The sequence below is a fragment of the Oenanthe melanoleuca genome, chromosome 6 (assembly GCF_029582105.1).
Source record: "Oenanthe melanoleuca isolate GR-GAL-2019-014 chromosome 6, OMel1.0, whole genome shotgun sequence".
NCBI classification, from domain to species: Eukaryota; Metazoa; Chordata; class Aves; order Passeriformes; family Muscicapidae; genus Oenanthe; species Oenanthe melanoleuca.
In genome coordinates this window covers 8,670,265-8,693,089 of record NC_079340.1, presented here as the reverse complement: position 1 = coordinate 8,693,089, position 22,825 = coordinate 8,670,265, and the positions used below count along the sequence as shown (strand labels likewise).

The 22,825-nt window shown below is 37.9% G+C and overlaps 1 protein-coding gene across 4 annotated transcripts in view; it reads left to right on the top strand.

Annotated features, from left to right (window-relative positions):
- WAPL (WAPL cohesin release factor) overlaps nucleotides 1-22,825 on the top strand; it is an 88,583-nt gene that overhangs the window by 28,456 nt on the left and 37,302 nt on the right. For all 4 annotated transcript variants that reach the window (XM_056495637.1, XM_056495636.1, XM_056495639.1 and 1 more), the window contains exons 3-4: nucleotides 12,549-13,595; nucleotides 19,246-19,361. In XM_056495637.1, coding sequence (XP_056351612.1) covers nucleotides 12,549-13,595; nucleotides 19,246-19,361 — 1,163 coding nt within the window. The remainder of the gene's footprint in view (nucleotides 1-12,548; nucleotides 13,596-19,245; nucleotides 19,362-22,825) is intronic.

Sequence of the window (22,825 nt, the reverse complement as noted above, 5' to 3'; positions counted from 1 at the left end):
TTCTTGGAAAAGATCAGATGTTATATCTCATGAGAGGTTTTTGAAAATGGCCTGATTAAACCACAGCTTCTGTAATTGGGTAGAAGATCACATTAGATGAACCTAGATGAAGATGACACCTACTGACTTGCTCTGGGTTATCAAAATAATTTCTAATGAATAGAACTTGCATAACTTTAATTTCTCAAGTATAGTTAACCTAGGGATTAGAAATTTGAATGGACTTGTTAGGTTGTTAATGCAGTAAACAAGAAGATAGTCACAGTTCAGTTATTTTTAATATATATGTTAGGGATCTAATTCAAGAAACCCAAAAAATTCCCGATTTGAGCCATAGTTTAACAGACACATTGGTAGGATGTGTAGTTGTCTTTTATCTTGCTCTTTATTTTTGCTGCTAAAATAATTTCATACGATTTTCAGCAGCTGTCTTTTAACTACTCAGACTGGAAATAATATTTATGGGATTTTAAAGTTTGAATGTGGTTTTCCTAAGAGCTGGACTAAGTTCATCCCCCAATATTTCTAAGGGGAAGAAATAGTAGTGAGTTTCCTTGGTTGCTAACGAATGATTGTAGTAGAACAGGTTTTACAGTGAAATGATTTCCTTCTAGACAGCCTTTGTCAGAACAGTATTTTTCAAGTTGGGAAAGAAAGAGAGAGAGCTGTGGGGGAAAAGTGATACAGCTCTGAAAATTCATAATGTGTGAAAGGCCAAGAGGAACAGACTTCATCAGTTTCATTGGTGCTTCCTGGTTCCAGTCCCGTGGCATATAATAAAATAGTGTGTATATATATATGTAAATATACAATATATACATATAATATAGTATATGTAACAAATACTATATACAGAAAAGCTTGCTAATTTGATGCTTATTTAAATTTTAGAACTCCTTGCTAGACAATACTGTGTATATGATAAAAACACAGCTCTGAACAGAAGGAAGCTGATGAATCTTGGTGGATATGTTCATTCAGCTTTTGAGTGTGGTGGTGATCTGAATGCAGATCTTAAACAACTGTTTGCTGAAGGAGTTCTGTTCTGCAAGACTCTCCAACGTGTTTGTTACTGATTTTGCAGTTCAGCCAAAAGCAGTGAAGGACAAGGTGTATCTCGATCTGATGGTTCTGTTCTTTCAGAGTCTACTATATTCTGTTGACAGCCAGTCAAATAAAGATAAAGACTCTTTTCATATCTTTCTTCAGAATTAAATTCAGTTGAGAATGAATCTTTGCAGAGCATCCTAGGAGGGTCTTTGGTGTCCTTACCCTTATTTAAAGACTGCAGTCTTGGTGATGGTGGTTTTTTTTGTCAGTTAGTGTAAATAAAACTCGGATGGTTTAAGCTGCTGTTATGCTTGTGTGTAAACTGATCCAAAATAAATAAAAGTTGTCTCTCAGGACGTTGCTCGGCACACTGAGCAATTAGAGATAGTGGTGTATAGTCAGCCCGTGTAAATGTAGGTACTTCAAAGGCTTCTTTGTTGTAAAGTTTAATGGGGACGCTCTTTCAAATCTACAGAGAATTAATTTGATTGATTTGGAGTCGGGTTCTGGAGGAAGAAGGGACTTGGGAGGAGTGTAATAGTGCATGTATGTCAACTGCTTACATGTCCTTGCCCTCCCCATAATGATTTTCCCCTTCTTGGTGACTCTTGAACTTTACCAAGTTCAACCAGATTTGTCCAAAGGGCTTATAGATCCTTGAGACAGCAAGCTTGACTGTTCCTGATGAGGGAGGAAAAAAGGGGTGGGGGCTGGGAGGGGAAGCAGGTAGGTAGAAGAACATTAATATTCCCAGTATAAGGAAGACTGCAATGTGAGCTCAACCTTAGCCCACATAGAGCACTGTATCTCGGGGTGTGGGAAACTAGGCTGTGTTGGTACTGATGTTGAAGAAAGTGCTTGTTAATTTGTTTTAAAATGGAATTTGCTAGTCCTTGTCCTCATACTGCCTAGACAGTGCATGAATAAAGGTCCCAGGGCTCCCAGAGAGCATGAGCCATCATTGTATCTTAATTCTTAACATAGGTGAAGATAATGCTAAGAATTAGGCTGAGTTGAAAAAAGTGACTTACCATGGCTATGCAGAGGTACAGTTAATTCTGCTCCAATTGTATTACCCTGCTTCAGTGGGTATTTCTTTGGGCATTAAAATGAAGGTGATGCAATGTCAGTTAATTGTAGTGAATGTTTGGTATTAAGAAGCAGTTGGTTTGGGGGTTTATTTCAGTAGTTGTGCAGCTGTGTAACACAGGTAAGGATCTGTATCTTTTATTTAAAATGGTAGAGTTTGCTGTTTGTTTTTGGGTTTTTTTTTTGGTTGTCTTTTTAATAGCCTTCAGCTAGTGCTTGTAACAATCTCATTTTAAAGGCTTTGAGAAACTCTTAATGTGGAAAGCTTCCCATAATCTTACCCTAATGTTGCTTGATCAAGACTTAATACTGTCTGAAGAGTGTCTACGAGTAATCCTGTATGTAGCGGGTGATTTGCAGATAGGGGTTTAGGTAAATTTGAAACAATGAAAGACTGTTCAGTATTAACAGTTACTTTTAAGTCATCTTTGTGAAGAGAGGGAGAACTTGGTCGCTAGAAAGTAAGGTGTGTCATTAGGAAAATATCACACTGATAATTCATATAAAACAAAAATGCAGCTACTTAGAAAATGAGGTTTTTATGAGAGACTCTTACTGTAGAGAGGTGAAAATATTCAGAACAATATTTTGATTTTTGAAATAGTCTGGCGGGATTTTTTTTTTTTTTTAACTATTAAACTTACTCTGTAAGGCATAAACCGAAATAGTGTTTCGTGCTGTATTCATCTGCACATAAGCTTTGGTATAAAAACATAGCATTGTAGAGCAAATTTTGTAAGTTTGCTGTTTTAGAATATTTATTGGCTTGTAGGTTGAATTAATGTAGTACAATTTTTCAGATGAAAATGAATGTCAAAGTTGGATGAACTTTAGGAGTTGGTATGGTATTTCATAGTTACATGAGTTTATCAGTATGCTTCGCTTTGGACAGCTAGTTTGCCTGCTCTGGGTATTTCAGTTTGTGGAAATAGTTCTGGCATTGTAGTGTGAGTTAGCATTTTGACTCTGGATGCTGTGATGATTTGCTGGCTTTTGCTTTTGTGCACAGTGCTGAGCTCTATAACTCAGGCCTTCAGAGGATCTGATCCAAGGGGTTGATACTCTTCATCAGAGAAGGTGTTCGAGTTGAGAAATGTTTCTCATCTCTGCATACTTCATGTTCTTCTAGGGACTATGAGAGAATATTGCTTTTCTGCATTCATTCTAAGTGGAAAAATTAGGTATTTAATCATGCATTAACAGAGAAGTATTTTAATTAGGCATGAATTAAGTCTGGTTTGTTTTAGAGCCTATGAATTTTTCTTGAAAATGTTTTTTGCTTGCTGTGGAGAAATAGAATTGCTTAAAATATCTTTCCAGGCTACAGCACAGCACAGGAATTGTATCCCTTTCTGCTGTGTTGTAATGTTAAGCACAGATTTTGTGGTTATTGTGTTGGCAGTGACCTTTGAGGTGGCTCTTTAAGATTAGAAGAACAAATTAATTTTTTTTTCCCCCTAACGTTTTGAGCAATAATGGAAACAGCTGTTTCTCATTTTGTCATTTGTTACTATGTATTGATATTCAAACAGGTTTTGTTCTGGCAATAGTTTTGCTCTTGGTGCTATAAGGGAGCATTTGTCTGTGGACTGCTGTTTGATTCTTTTATTTTTCTAAGTAGTTCTTAGTGCCCTCATTTTTCACTTTGGGCCAGTGCATTTATAGGTAGCGAATTAAAATGGCAAGTGTAGTTCTTAAAAACTTGTGCTTATGCTGTGCAGGAGCAAAGGTATATGGCTGTGCTTAGCAACTTCTTGGCCCAGGATGCAGAATTCAGTTGTGGTTGGTAGCTGGAAAAGCACGGAGTGCAGAGAGTAAATTGCAGAAAATGGATGCCCTTGAGGAAGGAGATTGTTTAAGTCATCAAGTCTGTTCCTGACATACTATCCTGATGGTACCTTGGTGACTCTGTGTGCAAAGCCTCTGCATCCTGCTTATGTGGGTGGGGAGCCCTATCTTTAGAGCTAAGTTTCAACATCCCAAGTGCAGCTTTGTTACATAATTGCATTTGACCACCAGGTTGGTCAGGGTATTCCTTTGGAATTGTTTTTGTGTTTAACACTGGCATGGACATAGAAGATAATGGGGAGGGCAGAGTAATATCTTACTTCCTCTACAGAGTTTTAAAAACTTTTTTTTAAAAAAAGTAAGTTGTTTACTTTGTGAGAAAGAATTTCAGTTTAGTCATTTTCTGTCCAAAAATGGAGCAGAGTTGGGGGAACCTGAATGAGGCCTGAGCATTTGGCAGTCTTAGGAGACAGCTGGCAGCAGCCATGATTAAAAAGAACTGCAGCTGTGCTCTGGCTGGGTCGAAGCATTAAGAAACTGATAGCAGAGAAGGGGAAAGGTCTGCCAGAAAATATGTGCATAGAATTTCAGTGTTATGATGTTTGTTTGGATGGTAGTAGTTATGATGGGTATTTAGATAGGTGATATCTACGGGTCCTCTCTTCTTTAGTTGCTTTTTGGTAAGTTTTCCCCTTTTGAAGATATTCCCTTTCCTCTTACACACACTTTTCTTACTGTATCATTAGCCCATGTTCAAACCGGTGTGATTATTGTTCTCTTCCCCCCTCCCCCCGCTCCCGGTTTGTTTTTCAAAAGTCTGAAATGGTTGAGATTCTGTTTAAATCTCTCTGTTCATGCTTGCTTGCTAATGTGGCAATACAGAAAATTACTCCAGTGTTTAGGAAAGAATCTGATTTCTGCAGCCTATTTTTCCTGATGACAGGGCAGTTCATACTATGTATGTCCATGTACAGAGTACATGAAACTTTTTTCCCTTAATCTATAATTCACCTTTCCGATACAACAGTGAATTTTACAGTCCATTCTTTCTTCACAGCCTTGGACAATAAAGAGTTTTTTAAAAACACTGTGCTTTTGTCTGCTTCTTAGTTTTCTTAGTTGAAAAGTTGAAATAACTTTGTATTGAAAGCAGTTGGTTTCTTGTGGTAGTAGTGCTTGTGGAAGTAAAAAAGCCCTGTTAAGGTGCATACCTCTCAAGTGGGCCAAAACATGCAGGCAAGCAGAAACCAGTTGGTAAGGAAGCCATTTCAGACTCAAACTGCTGAGCTCTTACTAATTGGATGGAAAATGTTCTTTAAGTTCAAACTTAGTTCCTCTTTTTATTTAAGAAACTGCTGCTGTATTTATTAAAGATTTTCAACGTATTCATGAGTACTGTCTCAATTCAGACTGATTTAGCCTAAGTATACATTTGTTTTGACAATTGGTAATGTTGCTGTGTATATATTACAGTATGCTTTAACTTTTTTCTGTAGCAGCTCACCCTAAAAAAGTGGGTGAAAAGAGGTATTTCTGGCATGTGAGTCCCTCATGTTTGCCTCAAGGGTCATCACTTGTATTTCTGGCTTTCGCTTGCTGCTCTGAGCTTGGAGTGAGGAGGAATGTGTCTCTTTCACTGGACGTTCCATGAGAGGTGTGCACATGTCGGGCTCTGACAGCTCTTGTACTACAAAGTGCAGCAGCTCTTCTGCCCATTGTGTTTCCCCCTGAAGGTTTGCTGGGGAGGCAGTTGGGCTGAGCACACTGTGTCTGGTTTGGCCAGGTACACGTGTACGGAGTGATTTGGAGGTGGGGCTGAGAGATGCAGGGGCATAAGGTGCAAAGAAAGATGAGAGATAGCAGAATATCTAGTGATTGCTAGATTGCTAGCCAAAGAATTAGAAGAAGAAGGGGCAAGACAGTTATATTGTTACTTCAAAAGCCATCTTGTCATACCATTAAGAATATTGCCTGAGATAAAGGCAAGGGATTAGTTCAGTGAATATTTTCTGCACAAGAGGAAAGGTGGCCATGTCAGACTGAACACCTTTGAAAGGTTTCCACTTCCATTTAAATACAAGAACTTTTTTGAAATTTGTACACTGGCTGTGAAGTGTATCAGCATGACACAGCTTCTCAGAATGCCTCCTGGTAGCCCACCTTTCAAGTGGAAAAAAATGTATGAGGAATTACTTGTGTGGCTGAAACAGGGGTGCAAGCTTAGAAGCAATAATTCTGTGGGTAGGGTTCAGCCATTCCTGGGCTGGAGCTGAGGCACGGGGGTGTGTTGTGCCAGCAGCACGTTTTGAGAGCATGAAAATCTTATTAGGCTCAGGGAATGAAAAGAATGATCTGTTGGAGATGCTGAACAGTGTGTTACCAGACTGACAGGTGATTTGAGAGCAGAAAAAGTGTCTGAGCTGTCTTCTGTCTACTGTTTAGAATAGCTAACTGAAATAAAGACAAAGTGTCATTGAGAACTTAGTTAAGACTGTGTAAGAAACAAATTAATTTTTTTTTTCATATAAATTGCTTTAGAATTTGAATATTCAGGGTGCTGGAAAGGACACAAGACAAGCAAACGATTCTTAAGGAAAATAGTGCCGTCATGGTAATAAATTAATTCCCATCACTTTAAGGTTTTCTGTTAATTTTTTTTGTGCAAAAAAAGGTGCCACTTAAAACATCTGCAAAGAGTCAAGCAATGTCTGTCCCACGTGCACGTAGACTTGTTGGGAATTCAATTACTTAAGAATTTGTAATAATTTTCAAAGGTGAAAATGCTCTTGGGAGTCAAATCTTCCTGTCTTCTGTTCATACCTGCTAACAGGCACTGCTTTTCAAGGCATGAATGGATACTTAATTCAAATAAATTTTGCCCATTTCATAAATTGTGTATTTTGTGTCCATGGGCTTTTTTTTCCCCCTGAGTTTTCCAGTTCTTCAGTCATAGACAGAAAATGGATCAAAGGAGTTTAGTCTGCAACCTTTTCTCCTTACCAATCAAAACATTTCATTTCCAATGCATAATGAAATTTGTTCTCTAATTTGGGAAAAAGCATAACTTCTCTGCAGTTCCTGGTTTTCAGACCAAACCAGAGATGACACTCTGTGTCTCAGTTCAGCTCTCTTCCTGGAAATGAGGGATGTGATATAAGCACCTTTCCTTTATCCTGGTCAGCTTCAAGCTGCAGAGTGAAGTGATGTAGCTTTATGCTTGAAAACATTGGTGATGGTGTACTGGAGCCATTACACCGTAGATCAGTAAATGTTTCCAAGTGCTTAGGGACATCAGGCAGAGCAGTGGCTCATAGGAGCTTAGCAAACTGTTCCCTCCATCCTGTGTCAGTGATCCCTTCCTGAGCTGTAGCTGTGAATTGTATGTGCCCTCAGTGGCTGGAGGGCTCTGAACACCCTGCATACAGTTCTTGATGTTTCATTTTCTTGTCACCACGTCTTGGTGTCCATTGGAAGAGAAATCAAGAAGAATGTAAAATTGGCATCATGCCACCTGCCTGCTCTCAAGAGTTCATTGCTTCTGACTACCTTTAATATTTACAGTGAATTGTGGCGAATACTGAAAGAAACACAGTTTGTTGATTTGTTTCCTATGAGTAGTAATCATGTTTCTCTCAGTATTGAAGTATTAAAGTGAAGGCAGCTACTTACACAGCAATGAAGCAGCATAAGGTTTCATGCTGCAAAGGATTTAGAAGGCCCTATGCCTTTTGTTTCTAGCTTGGAGGGTACTTTGCTTGGCTTTAAGAGAGAAAACTAACCCAAAGTTCAAGTTAGTAGGGCTAACGTGTGACACTGGCAACTCGTCCATGAGTACACAGAAAAAAGCATTTATTTTGCATATGTGATAGTATTTTGACATTGTGGTCTGTTTTTTTTAGCACACCCAAGCCTAATATTGATTGTCTTTTTGTGTTCTTTGGTTTTCTCCTAACATTTGTGCTGTTCAACTGGTTTTGATCAAACTCATGATAAAGTGGTAAAGATCTCAAGGACACAGTGCTGTTTCAGGTGTCATCTGTGCCTGTGCCTCCCTGCTGCCTGCATGGTGGAAAGGAAGAGGAGGTTTTAGCTGGATCCCTAATCCCTGGGAAGGCAGCAGCCGGCACATGGAGCTGGCACGTGTCACGGTGTGTGATCCGTGATCCACAGCTGGTGCTGTCCCCTGCCCAGCCACAGGCTGCTGTTGAGGAGGCTTTGGGAGATGATGGTGGAGTTGTGGGGCAGCTTTGCCCTGTGAGCCCTGAATCTGTTCAGGGTAGAAATTTACAGTAGGAGACCTCGCTCTCACAGTCCAAGATTCTGCCCAGTGCTTCGAGTAACATTAAAATAGCAAATAAGGTTCTGCATCTCCATCACTGAATAGTAACAAAAACATGTAATGTTTGACAAAAGGCAATTAGTGTTAGACTGTTAATGATGATGTGGTTTTTACAGAGCTGAAAATGTTTGCGGGCTTGGAGCCTAGTGACTTAGTTTGAGAAGTTAAATGGAAATGAAATAAAAATGAAACAGGGACTAAGCTGGAGGATAGATGGACTATGGCTGCTTGGTTTTCTTCCCCAGAAGAGTGTTTGATTTTTCTAAAGGATTACTTTGTTTTGGATTCCATTTTGGTGTATGCTATACCTGAAGGATCAGGGCATGAATTTTTAACTGTTACGGCTTCAGTATTTGGTGGAGAGAGTTTTTTTACCTTTTCTCCAAATTTCAGTGTTTCCTCTGTCAAACTTTTATGGTTACAGGTACTTAAAGAAAAAAAAAAGTTGAAATGTGAGACATTTTCATGTCCGAATTGTCAGATGTTGAGCTGAAGGATGTAGACTTCTTAAAAAAAAACCTTCTCTTTAAAAAAAAAAAGTGGTTTGTTTTTTTTTTTTTCTTTGTTTTTTTTTTTTTTTTTTAAATTATAGAATTGCATTCTTCATTTGTCCATGACCTTAAAAATGAAAAGGGATGAGGTAGTACCACTGGCTACCTGTGGTAGTCATGAGGCATTTACTGTTATTGTTGAATGTATGGAATAACATTTGTTCCATGTATCATCTAACAAGGGCTTATAGTAAGTGTTTTTTGAAAATAAGATAGGAACAGAATGTTATCTCTATTTCCAAATAATATTCTAATCCATATAAATATAGATACATATGTTACACATTTTAAGTTTTCTTACTGAAAAAGCAGTGGACTTTTGACAGCTGTTAGATTCCTGCTGTTTAAGTGTGTGCATGGATCTCTATCTGTTATAGAAGAGTACAAACTTTATTGCCTTATGTAAATTTACTATCTTGCATTGTCTGAACTTGAAATTTTGTCTCTAGCACTAACTTTATTAAGGTTACTTGGAACAATAATCATCATATAATTTTATAGATTAGTAATGCGGGTGTGAAAATAACTCGTGTTTTGTGGGAAAGTGGAAGTTTTACTTTGGCTTTGTTTTTTTTTAAATTCGTCAGCAATGCTGAAGATATCTGTCTTGTTAAGTTACATAAACTAAAGCATGAAGTAAAGCAACTTTTAGTGATTTGAGCAGTAAATAAATCATGATTACCCCAGAACATTGTTATGGTTCCTAGGGATACGTTGTTTGTACTTGGGGAGAGGAGTTATATGCTATTGCTGATTTTAAATTACTTGGGAGAGTTATTCAAAAGAGCCTTATTGCAGCTAAAAATGGGAGAAGTTCCATGCCTTTCTTGGACTACAGAATATCTAGTAATTCACAATTAGTTTCTTTTTCTCATATTTTTTTCCTACAGTCATGCTAGCTTCTGCTGTAGTAGTTGCTGCCAATAAATACTGTAATTTTTAAAATCAGGGTTATTGGAATTGCAGTTTCTGTACACCTTTGGGCAATTAGGAAGTGATTGGCAGTACTTTCTGGTATTGAAGGCTCAGGCTGACAGCTATTGACCCACTGATGAGATGAGAACTGGGGCTTGTCAAAGGATTCTTAGAGGAAATATTCCTCTAAAAGTCACTGCTTAGTTTCCCAGTAATGCATTGTGATGATGCAGCTTTAAAGCTAAACTTTCTGCCTGGTGTACACTAAAAAGAGTTCAGTGGTTCCATTTTCCATCAGCCTTGCTTATTATTGGAGATGGAAAAACCTCCCTGGTGACTACTAAGACTTTTGAAGTACTGTGTGTTTTTTTAAAATGTTGGTGTCCCAGAATCAAGGAGGAGGTTAACTGCCACAGTTTTGCTGTTTAGGAGTACCTTGGTGTGCTGTATTAAATTTAATAACTGAAAGGTAAAATTGAGATGCAACACTTTGTTGATACTTATGTGATCTTCTCAGGCAATTCAGGGTTCAAAGCTGCTGGTGTACAGGTTGCACAAAGACAACTCAAGTCCTGCTGTCAACATGAAGAGCTTTAGTGCTCTTTGTCCTGTAACATTCCTTGGGAGTGTAGTAAACCAAGCATCAATAAGTAAAGCCATTTGACTGGTCTAGAATGGTTTGTTACTTGTTAGTCAGCTGAGTTGACTAGAGAAAGTGATTTTGATCACATTTACACATGAAGAGAAACATGAAGTTCCCTTAGATGTGGAACAGTAATGGTAAGGCTGTGAAACAGTGTATTTTAGCAAGGAAGTCTGAAAATGTTTTAAGTTTAATTTGCTGTTTTTCATGCCTACATCTTCTGGTAGTCTTTAGCATCACAATAATATTAAACATATGGGAGAAAGGAACATTCTGTACACTGTCAAACTCCCTCCTTGATTACAGAAAGATTAATTTAGTTGTGCCTCTTGGATTATGGCAAACATGAGATTGAGATGAGAATAACAGTATTGCTTATACAGCATATTGATACTGAAAAGTAATAGCCAAGATTCCTTCATGGAGATGGCAGGGTTAGGGTTCCTTGTTCTTTGAGAAATTTAGTTTTGAATTTCATATATTCTGTGAAAAACTTTTTTTATTTCTAGCTAAGTATGTATAACTTCTGTGACAGACCTCAGCTGGATTCCAGAAAACTTAGATGCAGTTCGTCAGATATTACTTGTCCTTGTTCTCTGAGGAATTTTAGCAAGGATTAAACCAATTTCCTTCAAAGCTGGATTTGGTAGCCATTTCTTTTACTAGAATTTTCAGTGCCTTAAAATTCTTCTATAAAGCATATGTGCAAGGATGGCATTTAGATGATGCCCTTTTAATTTGAAAACAGGTTAGCCAAAGTCCCTGGAACAGTGCTGAAACTTATTTCCCTCATCAGGAATTTGAAATCTTGTCAGTGCTGTGAAGCTTCTGTGCTGCTTGGGTAAATGGAAGCTGATGAAATTTCATGTGGTCAGACTAGTGCTGAAGAGATACTTTAGCCTTCATTTTACTGAAGAGTTTAGGAAACCTTTGCTGCCTAAAAATTTGAACCTTTGGGGTTGCATTCTGCCAGTGGAGCCCCTTTTATAACTGTAGTGTTCTGCACGTGTCTTCTAAGCATGTTCTCTTCCAGCATTTCTGTTGTCACTTGGCCCTGTCCCAGTTGCTTCTGTGTCTCCAGTTTATCCCATCATGTGCTACTCTTCTGTGCACCATGGTCTTCTGCATTGTCAGACTTCTTATCTTGCTTCTCCTGGCCCAGGCAGCCATTTTAGTGCCAGCAGTAACGGCAAGCACCTGGGTTCCTGTTCTTGGTGATACTCTCTCAGAAATTTCCAAGAAGCTCTTGTTTCTTGGAAATAACACTCTTATATTGCTGGGTGTCTGTGTATGTGTGATGTCAGGAACAGAGAGTTGCAGATGCAGTTATCATTAAACTCTGGTACCAAATGCACCAAGCTGTTGTTGGTATTCAGGGAAAACAAAGGGAGTGGTTTCCCTACTATTCCCAGTTTAGAGGACAGCAGGTGGAAGATTTAATCCTTGCATTACTTCCTGACATTAGTATTGTGCAGATGCTGGTTGGCTGGAAACCTTACAAAAAGTGACTTTTTATAGTGGAACTTGTTCTCTGGGACAGTGTGAGACGTGAGTGTGGCTATAGGTTGGAGATGCGCACGAATAACTTTTGGCAGCAGTTCTTCTTCAGAGATGTAGAAATTCATTGCATAAACCTGCATTTCAGAATTTCAGTTTGTGATGAGAATTGCATTTTCTGTATTTCTTCTGTTAGTCCAAATGTTTTCATTCAAAGCAGTAAAATTAAGTGACAGTTGAAGTTATTTGCTGTTTTATTCAGGGTACAAGAAGGAAATTATTTTCTTACATAATAAGAATTTGTAGTTGTTCTTTAGTTATTCACTATAAGTCACTTGTGTGTGAAACTTTAGTAATTATCTTTTCTGAAAATTCCAGCACGGTTTCTCCTTTTTTGTGTAATTTGCCTCGGTAAATAAGTGGTTGTATTTAGGGTTTACCACGGTCTTTTACATGATGCACATATTTTCAGAGAGTCACTTCAAGTTGATTTGTTTTAGAAATTACAAGAAGACTTTATTATAGCAAAATCTTTGAACTGAAGGGCTTAATAAGTATGAACCAGATAGATAAAGACCTCTTTTTTTTCTCAATGATCACTGAATATTTTTTGTTATTGTAATTTTCCAAAGTTTTTATTATTTCATTTTAGTAATAAATATATCTTTTCTTGTAGATAAAATCCACAACTTGAAAGAAGATAATGGAAACAGTCATTTCATCTATGACAATGCTGGAGACAGTAATAAAACCAATGCTGAGACCACAGACACTTCTGGATGCAACACTGAAGCCAAGGACTTGCCTGATTCTTGGGAATCCCGCGTGGGAAAACCAGCAGATTCTCCATCAGAAACATCTCAGACCAAGGGGCCACTAAGAACTCACTTGTATGAATGGGAGGATGATACTGAAGACACCAGAACTGGAGAGTATATATTAGCTTTTGACAATGAACATCTCTCAGAGGTGAAGAGCAAGGATGAGGAGTGTGATAAAGAAGATAGTGAAAATCCAAAGGAAGCCATTAGTGAAGAACTTGTGCAACCTATTCCTAGGCCAAGCAACTGTAGGACATACTGTCGATCCAACAAAGCAAAACTGCAGGGGGCAACAAATTTTGACAAGCTAATGGATTGCACTAGTCAGTCTTTATCCAAAGCAAACAATGAGTCAAATAATGACAGTCTGAACCCAGGAAAAAAAGTCTCTTTAAGTAGTGGGACCAGTTTTAGAGGGACGGTTGGACGGACTAGAGACTACACTGTTCTGCACCCATCTTGCTTGTCAGTTTGCAATGTCACCATCCAGGACACCATGGAGCGCATGGATGAGTTCACCACGGCAGCCCCCACCGACCTGGGCGAAGCTGGGCGCTTGAGGAAAAAAGCAGACCTTGCCACCACTAAAACTACAACCAGGTTCCGACCAAGCAATACCAAATCCAAGAAGGATGTCAAATTAGAATTTTTTGGGTTTGATGATCAAGATGAGGGAGGGGGAGATGAAGGTGCCTCTAGAAGTTGTGGGAGTTCCAATTACAAAATCAAGTACTTTGGGTTTGATGACTTAAGTGAAAGCGAGGACGAAGATGAAGAGTGGCAGGTAGCAGAAAGGAAGGCCAACAAAAAGCGAAGTAGAACTGTACCATCTGCTTCACTACAGTCAACCTCTGATGGCAATGAAAACTGTTCCCAGGATAGCCAGCTCAGCACTAATGCAGGTCAGTAGAAGTCTTTTGGAATACATGGGTGACATTTAATTTTAATTGACTTCAATATTTTGTTCTTTTTGCAGTGTATCTAGGCATTTGCTGAACTATACCACTGACTTGGAAATCTAACAGTTAAACTCCCTTCTCCTGTGGTCTTGTCTGGTGTTTCATATCTCTTGAAGTATGCTTTATACCCCTTGATCTCTTGCCAGAGGTAGAGGGTTTTTTTGCTTTTCCAACAGAAGATTTGTACCTTTTTGGTGTGTGGAGCATAAGTATCTATGCCTGGAAGGCAGGTATCCTCCCACAGAGCCTCCAGCTCAGCCCACAATTACAGAGCTGAGTGTACACATTTAAGTACCTCTTAAGAAATAGGCAATATCTTTTTCTGATTTTGAATATGTTTGTGGGCAGTTTGGACATTTCTCAAGCTCCATCTTATCTGAGGATGCATGACTTGAGGGAGAGGCTGTGGGGACCCACAGAGTGCCAGTCAGATAACTGGGTTTGGGAGAGCCTCTGTATATTCGTTTCTGTTCTTGTTTTCAGTTTTTAGATATCTCCTTCTTCTGTACAGGTTGTGGAGTGGGGTGTTTGTGTGTACTCACACATGAGTAAAACTTTGCACATGGCAGTTGCTGGGCAAGTTCTGGTGGTTAAAATCCTTTTCAAAATTAGACTTGCTTGGTGGTTGATTGGGTCCTGTGTGTTGGTAAAGAATGAAAGGAATAACATTAGTGGAAGGTTGCTTTTAGCTCTTTTCTTTTTGAAAAAGTCTTAATGCCAACGAATCACATGTGTTGGAACAAATATTTCAAAATTGCCACTGTTCTATGGAACATTTTGGTCCTCCATTTTGGATCATGAATCATGAGAAGTTTTATCAGCTCACTGAAGTTGTTACACTCTAAGACTTGGGCCAGATGTATTTTATTGTGATAGGGGGAGAGGTTTTCAATCTAGCCTTGCAAATGTTAGAGAAGCTGGGGTTCTTATCCTACAAATAGCTTCTGCTAATGTAATCCAGAAATAAAATTTCAGAGGAAAAAGTGTTAATTTCTCTATTCTAATTATAGCTGTTTCTAAAACCAGAATTTTCTGTAAGCCTTTTAATCAAAAGTAAATGTCACTGCTAGGGTTTTTTGTGGATTTGAAAGGAGAAAATGGATACTGATGTTGTACAAGAAGACTATGTCTTCAAACAAAAAAAAAAAACAAACATAATTTGTTTTCATAAAATTTATGAAGCATTTGTGTTTCAGCCTCTTTGGAAAATGGGTTTATCTTACAGGGCTGCTTAAGAAATACTCTTAGTCCCTGTCCCTAATGAGTCTTTGTTCAGCCATTTATTCCAAGGGGAAAATTTGCTTGTACAGTTAATGCAGCTCAGATGCTGACCCATCTGATAATCCTTTCAGCTGCTGTCCTCAGAAGTCTGAAAATATCTACACTTTGCATTTGGCACTGCATTCACCAAACAGGCCTTTATACTCCCAGGTATCACACATGATTTCTCTGAAATATTTTCCTAAGAGATTTCCATGGTGCACAGGGAGATGTAAATTTATGTTTTTTAGTTCTTAATGCACTTCTCCACTTCAGGTAAGAGCTACCTCTCAGTCTTTCTGCTGAGAGATGCTTCCCCTTTATTTTGCATCTCTTTTGCTCATTTGATTCATGTTGTATGCTGCTGTTGGCAGGTGGGATTTGACTTGCAGGTTTTTTTCTGAAATTTGAAAGGGTGATGTCCTGTAGTACAGGTTATGAAAATAGGATGCCTGATGCGGCCCTAAAATTTATGGGGCTCCTTGCTAAAGTTCACACTATTTTCTCTCAGACCTTTGCAAATTTTGAGCATCATGATCACTCAGAGCACCCATGATAAGAGTCCTTAAATAAATACTGACCCTGAGAATTTCTCAAGAACTTGTTGATCTAAGCCTGAAGTTGCAGTAAGATCTGACATTGCTCTGAGGTATTGTCTTTACCTGCTGGAAAAATGTAGCTTCTGCATCCGTGAAAAATGCCAGCTTGACTCCAGTCTTGAGAAAAAAGCTTTCAGAACATCTTGCACAATAAAACTCTGTCCTGAAATGATGAATGGTGCTGAGGCTACATGAGGTCTGTATGTTCTGTTCCTTTTTTGTACTAATGAATAAATCCCCTGATAAAAATCCAGTGTTCCTGTTCCAGGTTGACAGGTGAAATGCCAGACTCCCTCTCTGAATTTCATCCCTAGAAAATCCCAAGACTGATTTTGGTGTTCTGTGCATAGAGAATGTTACATGGCATGATCAGTTTTTCAAGAAACTTGATGCTTTTGATGCTGTCACAGCCTTACTTTGCCATAATACTGATTTAGTTACTTGCCATAATCTTTTATGAATTTTTATGAAACATATTTTTTCCTTCCAGTCTAGTAGTTCTCAAAGGGAAAGTAAGTTTAACAAAACATAATTAATGTTTCTACAAATGAAACATTAATACAGTGCAAAGACTACAGGAACAATGTTGTTAGTGCAGGAAAAATTGCAAGACAAATTCAGTTTTGGTTAGAGTGTCTTTTATTGAAAGGCATCTTTTGTTGCTCACTTCATAGTCTTTTCTGCTGAAGTGGTTAAAAACCACAAAAAAACCTTTAAAGCCCAGCAAATAAAATCCCCAACTCTGAAAAAAAGTTTCACCTTTTAATTTCCTAGATGCTGTTACTTCACCTTTTAAAGAAAATACTTTCTAAGTTTATTACCCTTAGATTTTTACTGAAGTGTTGAGTTCTGGTTAAAGTTAACTTTTTATTTTGCCATTGCTGTCTAAAATTCTCTCAAATTCCTCTGTAGCAGCCCAATGAAGCAAAAGCCCCTTTGGCTTGTGAGCCTCCCAGCTGAATTCTGCCAGAATGCCAGGGGCTAGAGTACTGGTGAGGCTTTCCTACATTTGAAACTACTTTTGTCATTTCAGTAGCCAGAGTACAGGATGTCTCCAGTGAGGAGAGGCTTTTAATACTGGAAAAAAGTGATTGACTTGGTAGTAATCAATGGGGAGTTGTATCCAAGAGAAATCTGTATTGCAGCTTAGTCTTTTGCTTTGTAAATCAGTTCTCATATGCAGCTTAACCTTGGTGTCATCGATTCATTTTTCCTTTCAGTGATCAAGATGAGTAATCTTTTTAGGTAATGTAGCTTTTGTATATCAGCATTCAGTACTCAGCTCAGTTCTGATGAGCCAACCTGCTCTGTTTTTGGATTTTTTAAATTCCTTTGCATCTTCTTAAAAACTGAGTCACCTTCATTGGGTAAATACTTTAAGCTAGTTAAAACTACATCAAAGTCCTCAAAGGCAGAATCCTGTTTGGACTTCAAAACCTTTTTGCAGAATTACCCTGAGATACTAAATCAAAATGTTGTTCCACAGGAAATTTGCTGTGGTTGTTGCCTTAGTTGGTCTTTGAACATATTTCCAATTCTAGCAAAGAGAGAGACAAGTTATCTTAAAGATTGCCTTGAAAATGGTTGGACAGAGGAGAAAAGACCTTAGGCGCTTCCATACTAAAGAAAAAGTCAACATATTTCTCTGGAGGGGACAAAAACTGCCCCAAAAAGCCATACAGGAGAGAGTCAGTGGAAATCAACCTTCAGTAGGGTCACTGCTCACCAACCTACTTGTGTGTTTGCCTCACCCAGTTAATGTTAATAAAATACTTCTCCTCCTGACTTTATTTAGTTTAGATTTAAAAGTCTGCTAAGATATGTATGCAGAATGCTTTTAGGGTACCTAGAAGGCCTCCGAAAGCACTATAGAATATAGAAATAGAAAATGCTCAAATAGTAGCATTCCAGGTAATCTTACAGAGCTAGTAAGTGTTTGATGTGCTAGCAATATCAGAAAATGCAGAATTATCCTTTTGTAAGTAGGAGTTGAAATGTTCTTATCAGGAAGTTTCTTTCTATTTAAAATTATGCAATTTAAGTGGAATAGTTCAGAATCACATAGGAGTAGAATTCAAACAAGGAAAGTTCAGACGATGTTAAAACTGTGGCTTAGTTGATCCAGAGCATTGATAGTCATTATTGAAGGCAATGCCAGTCCAAGTCATAGCACAGGGCACAAGTTCTCATTTGGTGAGAAACACAAACATTTTGTGTTCCTAGAGTGACTTGGATATTTGTAATGGCTGTGGTCAAGTAAATTACTTTTTAGCTTTTAATCTACAATAGGAGAGTCCAGTCAGTCAGGGCCTGACTTCCTCAGAAATTTGTCAGGATTTAAAAGGATGTATATAAAAGCAATTTGATTTTATTCCTTAAATTGGCTTCAGCAAGGACTAAGTTGTCTTTTATATAGATTTGGAAGTAGTTTTCTATTATTCAATAGAAATTGGTCTGTAGTATTTTTCTCAGTTACGCTAATTTTATTCAATATCTTTGAAAGTCAGTTGTTTTCAGTGGGGCTGTTGATGCTGTGTTCTTAGGCTCTTGTGCTCACATGACACAACTACACTGAAAACCAGTGGTGTAGAATGTGAGGGGCTGGTTCCAGGAGGTGCCTTGCAGCAGGCATCATACCAGTCCTGGTGCTGCCAAGGGTGTTGGACTTCACTGCAATTTGGGAAACTTTGGAGCTTTATTTTAGTAATACTTCTATTCCTCAGACGAGTTTTGTATTCTTGAAATGCCATTGGAAGTTTGTTTGCCTGTTTTGCCTTTGCTTGCTTTCTTACTCAGCTTGGCTGGTCCTAGGTACTTGGGATTGGAGTAACCCATCCTACCTGCTTGTCTTTTTGCAATGCACTTTTCAAACGGCAGCAAGACTTCTCAGGAATAAATTGGTTTTCTGACCGGTTTGGCTGATGAAACAGTGCTTCTCCATGCCTGTCTTTATTTCTATCTTGAAATTTGTGGTAACTTCTGGTTTGTGCCGAGTAAAATCTTTCCCTTGTCTCCAAGGGATAATGCTTCAGATAAAACACCACAAATTAAAAAAATAAACAACAAAAAACCAAGAAACTAAGGACAAACATTTAATTTGATGAGTGAATTGCAGTCCAGGATGGGGTGCTGGATTTAGTATGTATAAGGCAAGTATGGAATTCATTGAAAGGTAATGTCAGCAGTTCCTTCTAGCTGACTCTCCTGAGCTGATCACTGTATTTTTTTCCTGTTTACAGCAGAATAAGCAAATATGAATAGGCTGCCTTCATGACAAGTGAAGCAAGATCAATTCTTCTGTTTTGTAATTGTAGTGTGTTCTTCTAAATCTCTTAATCTCACGCTTTTGAAGAACCCAATCAACTGCTTTATTCGTCTGCTGCTCAGGATTGTAGCAGTAAGCAATCCATTAGTAAGCTCATGTAAAAGGTATCCTGGGATTTACGGAGGGATGGGAAGCAGTAGCCTGAAGCTTACCTGGTGGGCAAGAAGTGCTGTAACAGTTGTGACTGTGCACCTTGTCATGCTTCTGTGTATTACTGCAATCCAGTCAGCAAGCCTGAGCTGCCTCCAAGACTGTGCTGGGCATTAAAGCTGATTTTTCTGTTGAAGATTGATTGTTCATTTATGTGAAATCAGAAGCTATACATATGGAATTATCAGATGCCAGAAATGTTTGAGCAGTTCAACAGCTTTTAAAGTGGTTGTTTCATGTCTATATTTACCTTTAACAGATCTGGAATTTTCAGAGGATGCATCTGGTGTGCTTGAAGGCAATAAGAAATCCACAAATAAACAAGGTGATAAATCTAAGGAAAACACCAGGAAGATTTTTAGTGGGCCAAAGCGGGTGAGTAATAATGCTGAGACCAATACAAAGGTCTTATTTTACTGAACTCCTTAGTACTGATATTTCTTCTTATATATGCAACAGGGCTTCTGTCCCAAGTTTTATCTGCACTTGAGATCATATGTTGGCCCTTAATATTAATTCTGGAAAAGTAAAATATTCAATTGCAAAGTTTTTGTATTTATGACTGAAGTTTCATTTTTCAGGTTCACATTACTGCTATGGATAAGCAGGCTTGTAATGTAGATGCATTCCCTGGAGATGATTTTTAAAGCAAAGCGTCAGTAAATTCTGTGTGTTTTACCTTGTGGTTTGTTAGTGTTTGGGGGAAGATTCTTTTAAGTCTCTTTTCTTTACTGTCCCAGGAAATATCTATCATATTATAGGATTGAACTTTTATTAAAAGTTCAAATTAAGCATTAGTATAGTCTTTATAAGGATAAGTGCTTTTGTAGCGTTTGGTATAGTGAGATTTTCTTTTAGTTGGAAAAAAACCTAACTGCCACCCCAGTCTTCCCCAGCTGTGTAATATTCAATATGAATTTGCCCTTTCATAGCATTAAAAGATCTTATTAATTTTCTTGATCTTAGAGAAATGTGGTTTATCTGTTAATATAGGGTACTCAGTATTTTGAGGCTTCTAAAAATGTGCATACAGCAGAAATTGAGTTTAGCTACCAGGTAAAAGTTTGCAATAGAGGGATCCATGTAAACTCCATTAAATGAAGCTTTTATGACCCGAATGTTCAGGACAGCCATTTCCAATGCTTAAGGTCTTTTCATGAGCTTTTTGCATAACTTTTTCATGTTACCTGGTGACAACAGTCCCTGTCTCACCATCATTGTAACCCACAACTGCTCTGGTAGGAGAAAGAGGGGAAATTTCTCCTTCCCCTTTGAGTTCCATCCTGGAAGATGGAACTGGAAGACCTGGAAGTTGCATGGTATTATAGAAACTGTCTTTTACGTGTGTTCAGTGTGCTCATCAGTCCAACAGTTCAAAGACGTTTTTTAAAAAGTTTTTCCTAAGGAATTCTAATAATTCCTCATGAAGGTAACTAATTACTTATGTTATATGATAGTTTCACTTGAAGTAATTTTTCAAGGTGCCTTTTTTCTTTGGACTTCCAGAACCAGAAGATTTATTATCTCCCCACTTGTGTTGATGCATAAAAATTTTTCATTAAAAAAAAAAAAAAAGGATTTGTGGGTGGAGAAAGAATGACAAATTTGTTTTAGCTCTCAAAACATGCAAGGGAATGTTTTCGTGTGGGAGGGTAAGTGACCACTAGGTCCTGTCAGTTGTGAAGCCCTTTGAAAAGGAAGTGTCACTTGTTGCTTTGACTTTGAACAGAATGAGAAGTTTCTCCCTCCAGAGTTTGAAGTCAGATAAGTGAGGAGAGTGTTTGCACGACTGAAAAGTATTTCTTGAAGATGGAAGTTCCTCAGCTTCTCCTGATTAAATAATCATTTTTTCAAATTCAGCTTATCAGTGAACATGTTACAGTACACTGAGAAACAGAAGTACAGGAAATACAAGTTTGACTGTAACTTTTTCAGTTGTATATTTTAACAGCATAAAACAGCTGTGGGTGTTCTGCTAAATACAGATTTTTTTTTTAAATGTAAAATATATATATATGCTGCAAAAATATTCTATAATTGCATTTCATGTGTTTCTTGTTTAATTTTTATTCTTTAAATCCCTGAAATTTTATGTGAAAATTATTCTAATTAATTTTGAATGTATATATCATGGAATTACAGGGGGAAGGGAAAAGCATTACAGCAATATTATACTATATAAGGGAGTATGGTTTCAACTTGAGAAAATGCTCACTTAGGGATAAATTTAATTCAAGTGGGAAAGTTGAGAATGAAACAGCTGTTTTGACCCTGTAGTGATATGATAGACCTAGAAGTAGATGTTGCTGTAATTGAGATTCAGATTTTAAACTTTAATGTTCTCTAATCATATGGCTGTTACATGGAGTTACTAAAAAAGCTTGTAAAGCTTGTTCTGATGGTAATTAGAGATGCTGTAATTATCTTCCTAAAATATAGATATAGACTCTTAATCTTAGTTGTATCTTAAGGGAATTTTCATGTTGTATTTAAGGGAATTTTCATTCTGGGAATAAAAAAAAAGAACTAAAAGTATTAATCTGATGATAATAATGAAATGATCTTTTAAAAAAATCTCTGAAATTTCTTTACTGTCTCAGCACTGTTTGTTTTTTCTTGTAGGAGCTAGCAGATACAGTGTTAAATACTTTATGTTAGTTGGTGATGTCCAGAGCTGTGACTGCATTAAACTGAGCTGCCAAGAAAAGGGCTCTGTTACTCAGGAAGCAGCAGGTGCTATCATTAAATTTCAGCAGATCCAGAAAGCTCAAGTATTGTTTCCAGTCTGTATTCAGCAGATCTCTCTTACGGTTGTAGTTTTGTCTCCTGATGCTGAAGTCCAGTTCTTGAAACTTTGAGTGTATGTGCAATAAAATATTACGGCCCTTGTTGACTTAGTGAATAACAGTGTTTCTAAACACTGCTTTTGCTGTAAGGACTGAAATCTCTGCCTGGTTGCTGTAGCCACAGACGTTATGATAGGTGAGTAAAGTCTCAACCACAGCCGTGCTTTTCAGTGAATTAAACCTCTTTATCCTGAGCCTGAGTTATAGGAGGAGTGTTACATTCCATAGCAACATAATTAAGTACTTACAGTACATAAATATTGGCATTACTTGAGTTGCAAATTATGGGTGTGAAGCATACATGAGTAACATCTGCAGAAGTTTGTTTGCAACTGTTTACAATTTTAATTCAACTGGTTGGGTAACTCGTGCTCTAGCATGTCAGTTTGGGAACCCTGGATACGCCCACCTGCTGGCCCCTTTGGGCTTAGTTCCCCTTCTACAGATGAAACTAATTCTCCATTAGCAGGCAAACTCAATAGAGTAGGCAAGAAATTTTTTGTTGCTACGGTCCAAATCTACTGAGACTGAAGACTTGAAAATAGGGTGTATAAAAGTGATTTCCTGAGATTTCTTATTCCTGCAGCTTTCACAACAGATTTTAGCTAGAGTCAGCAAATGAAGAGAAACAGTTTTTGTAGGAATACTCTGGAACTGTTTCCTGTGGTCTTGTGCAAAATATGTCTCTAAATAGGAAACCTGGAAAAAGCCAACTTAAACTGTAAGATGAGGAGGACTAGTCTATCCCCAAACATAACCTTTTGATCCATCAGCCCTAAAAATTAATTATTTTACTTAGTGTTCTATGTCACTTCAGTGTTTGTGTTGTCCTCTGAACAGCACATTTTCTGGAATGGCTCTCTGCTCTTAAACTCAAAATATATAATGAATGATCTGCAGCTCTGTGCTGATCCTAGTTCTGCCTGTGGCCGTAGGAAGCCAGCCTAGACATGGTGAATACTGATTACCTTTGAATATTTCAAGGTAAGGATT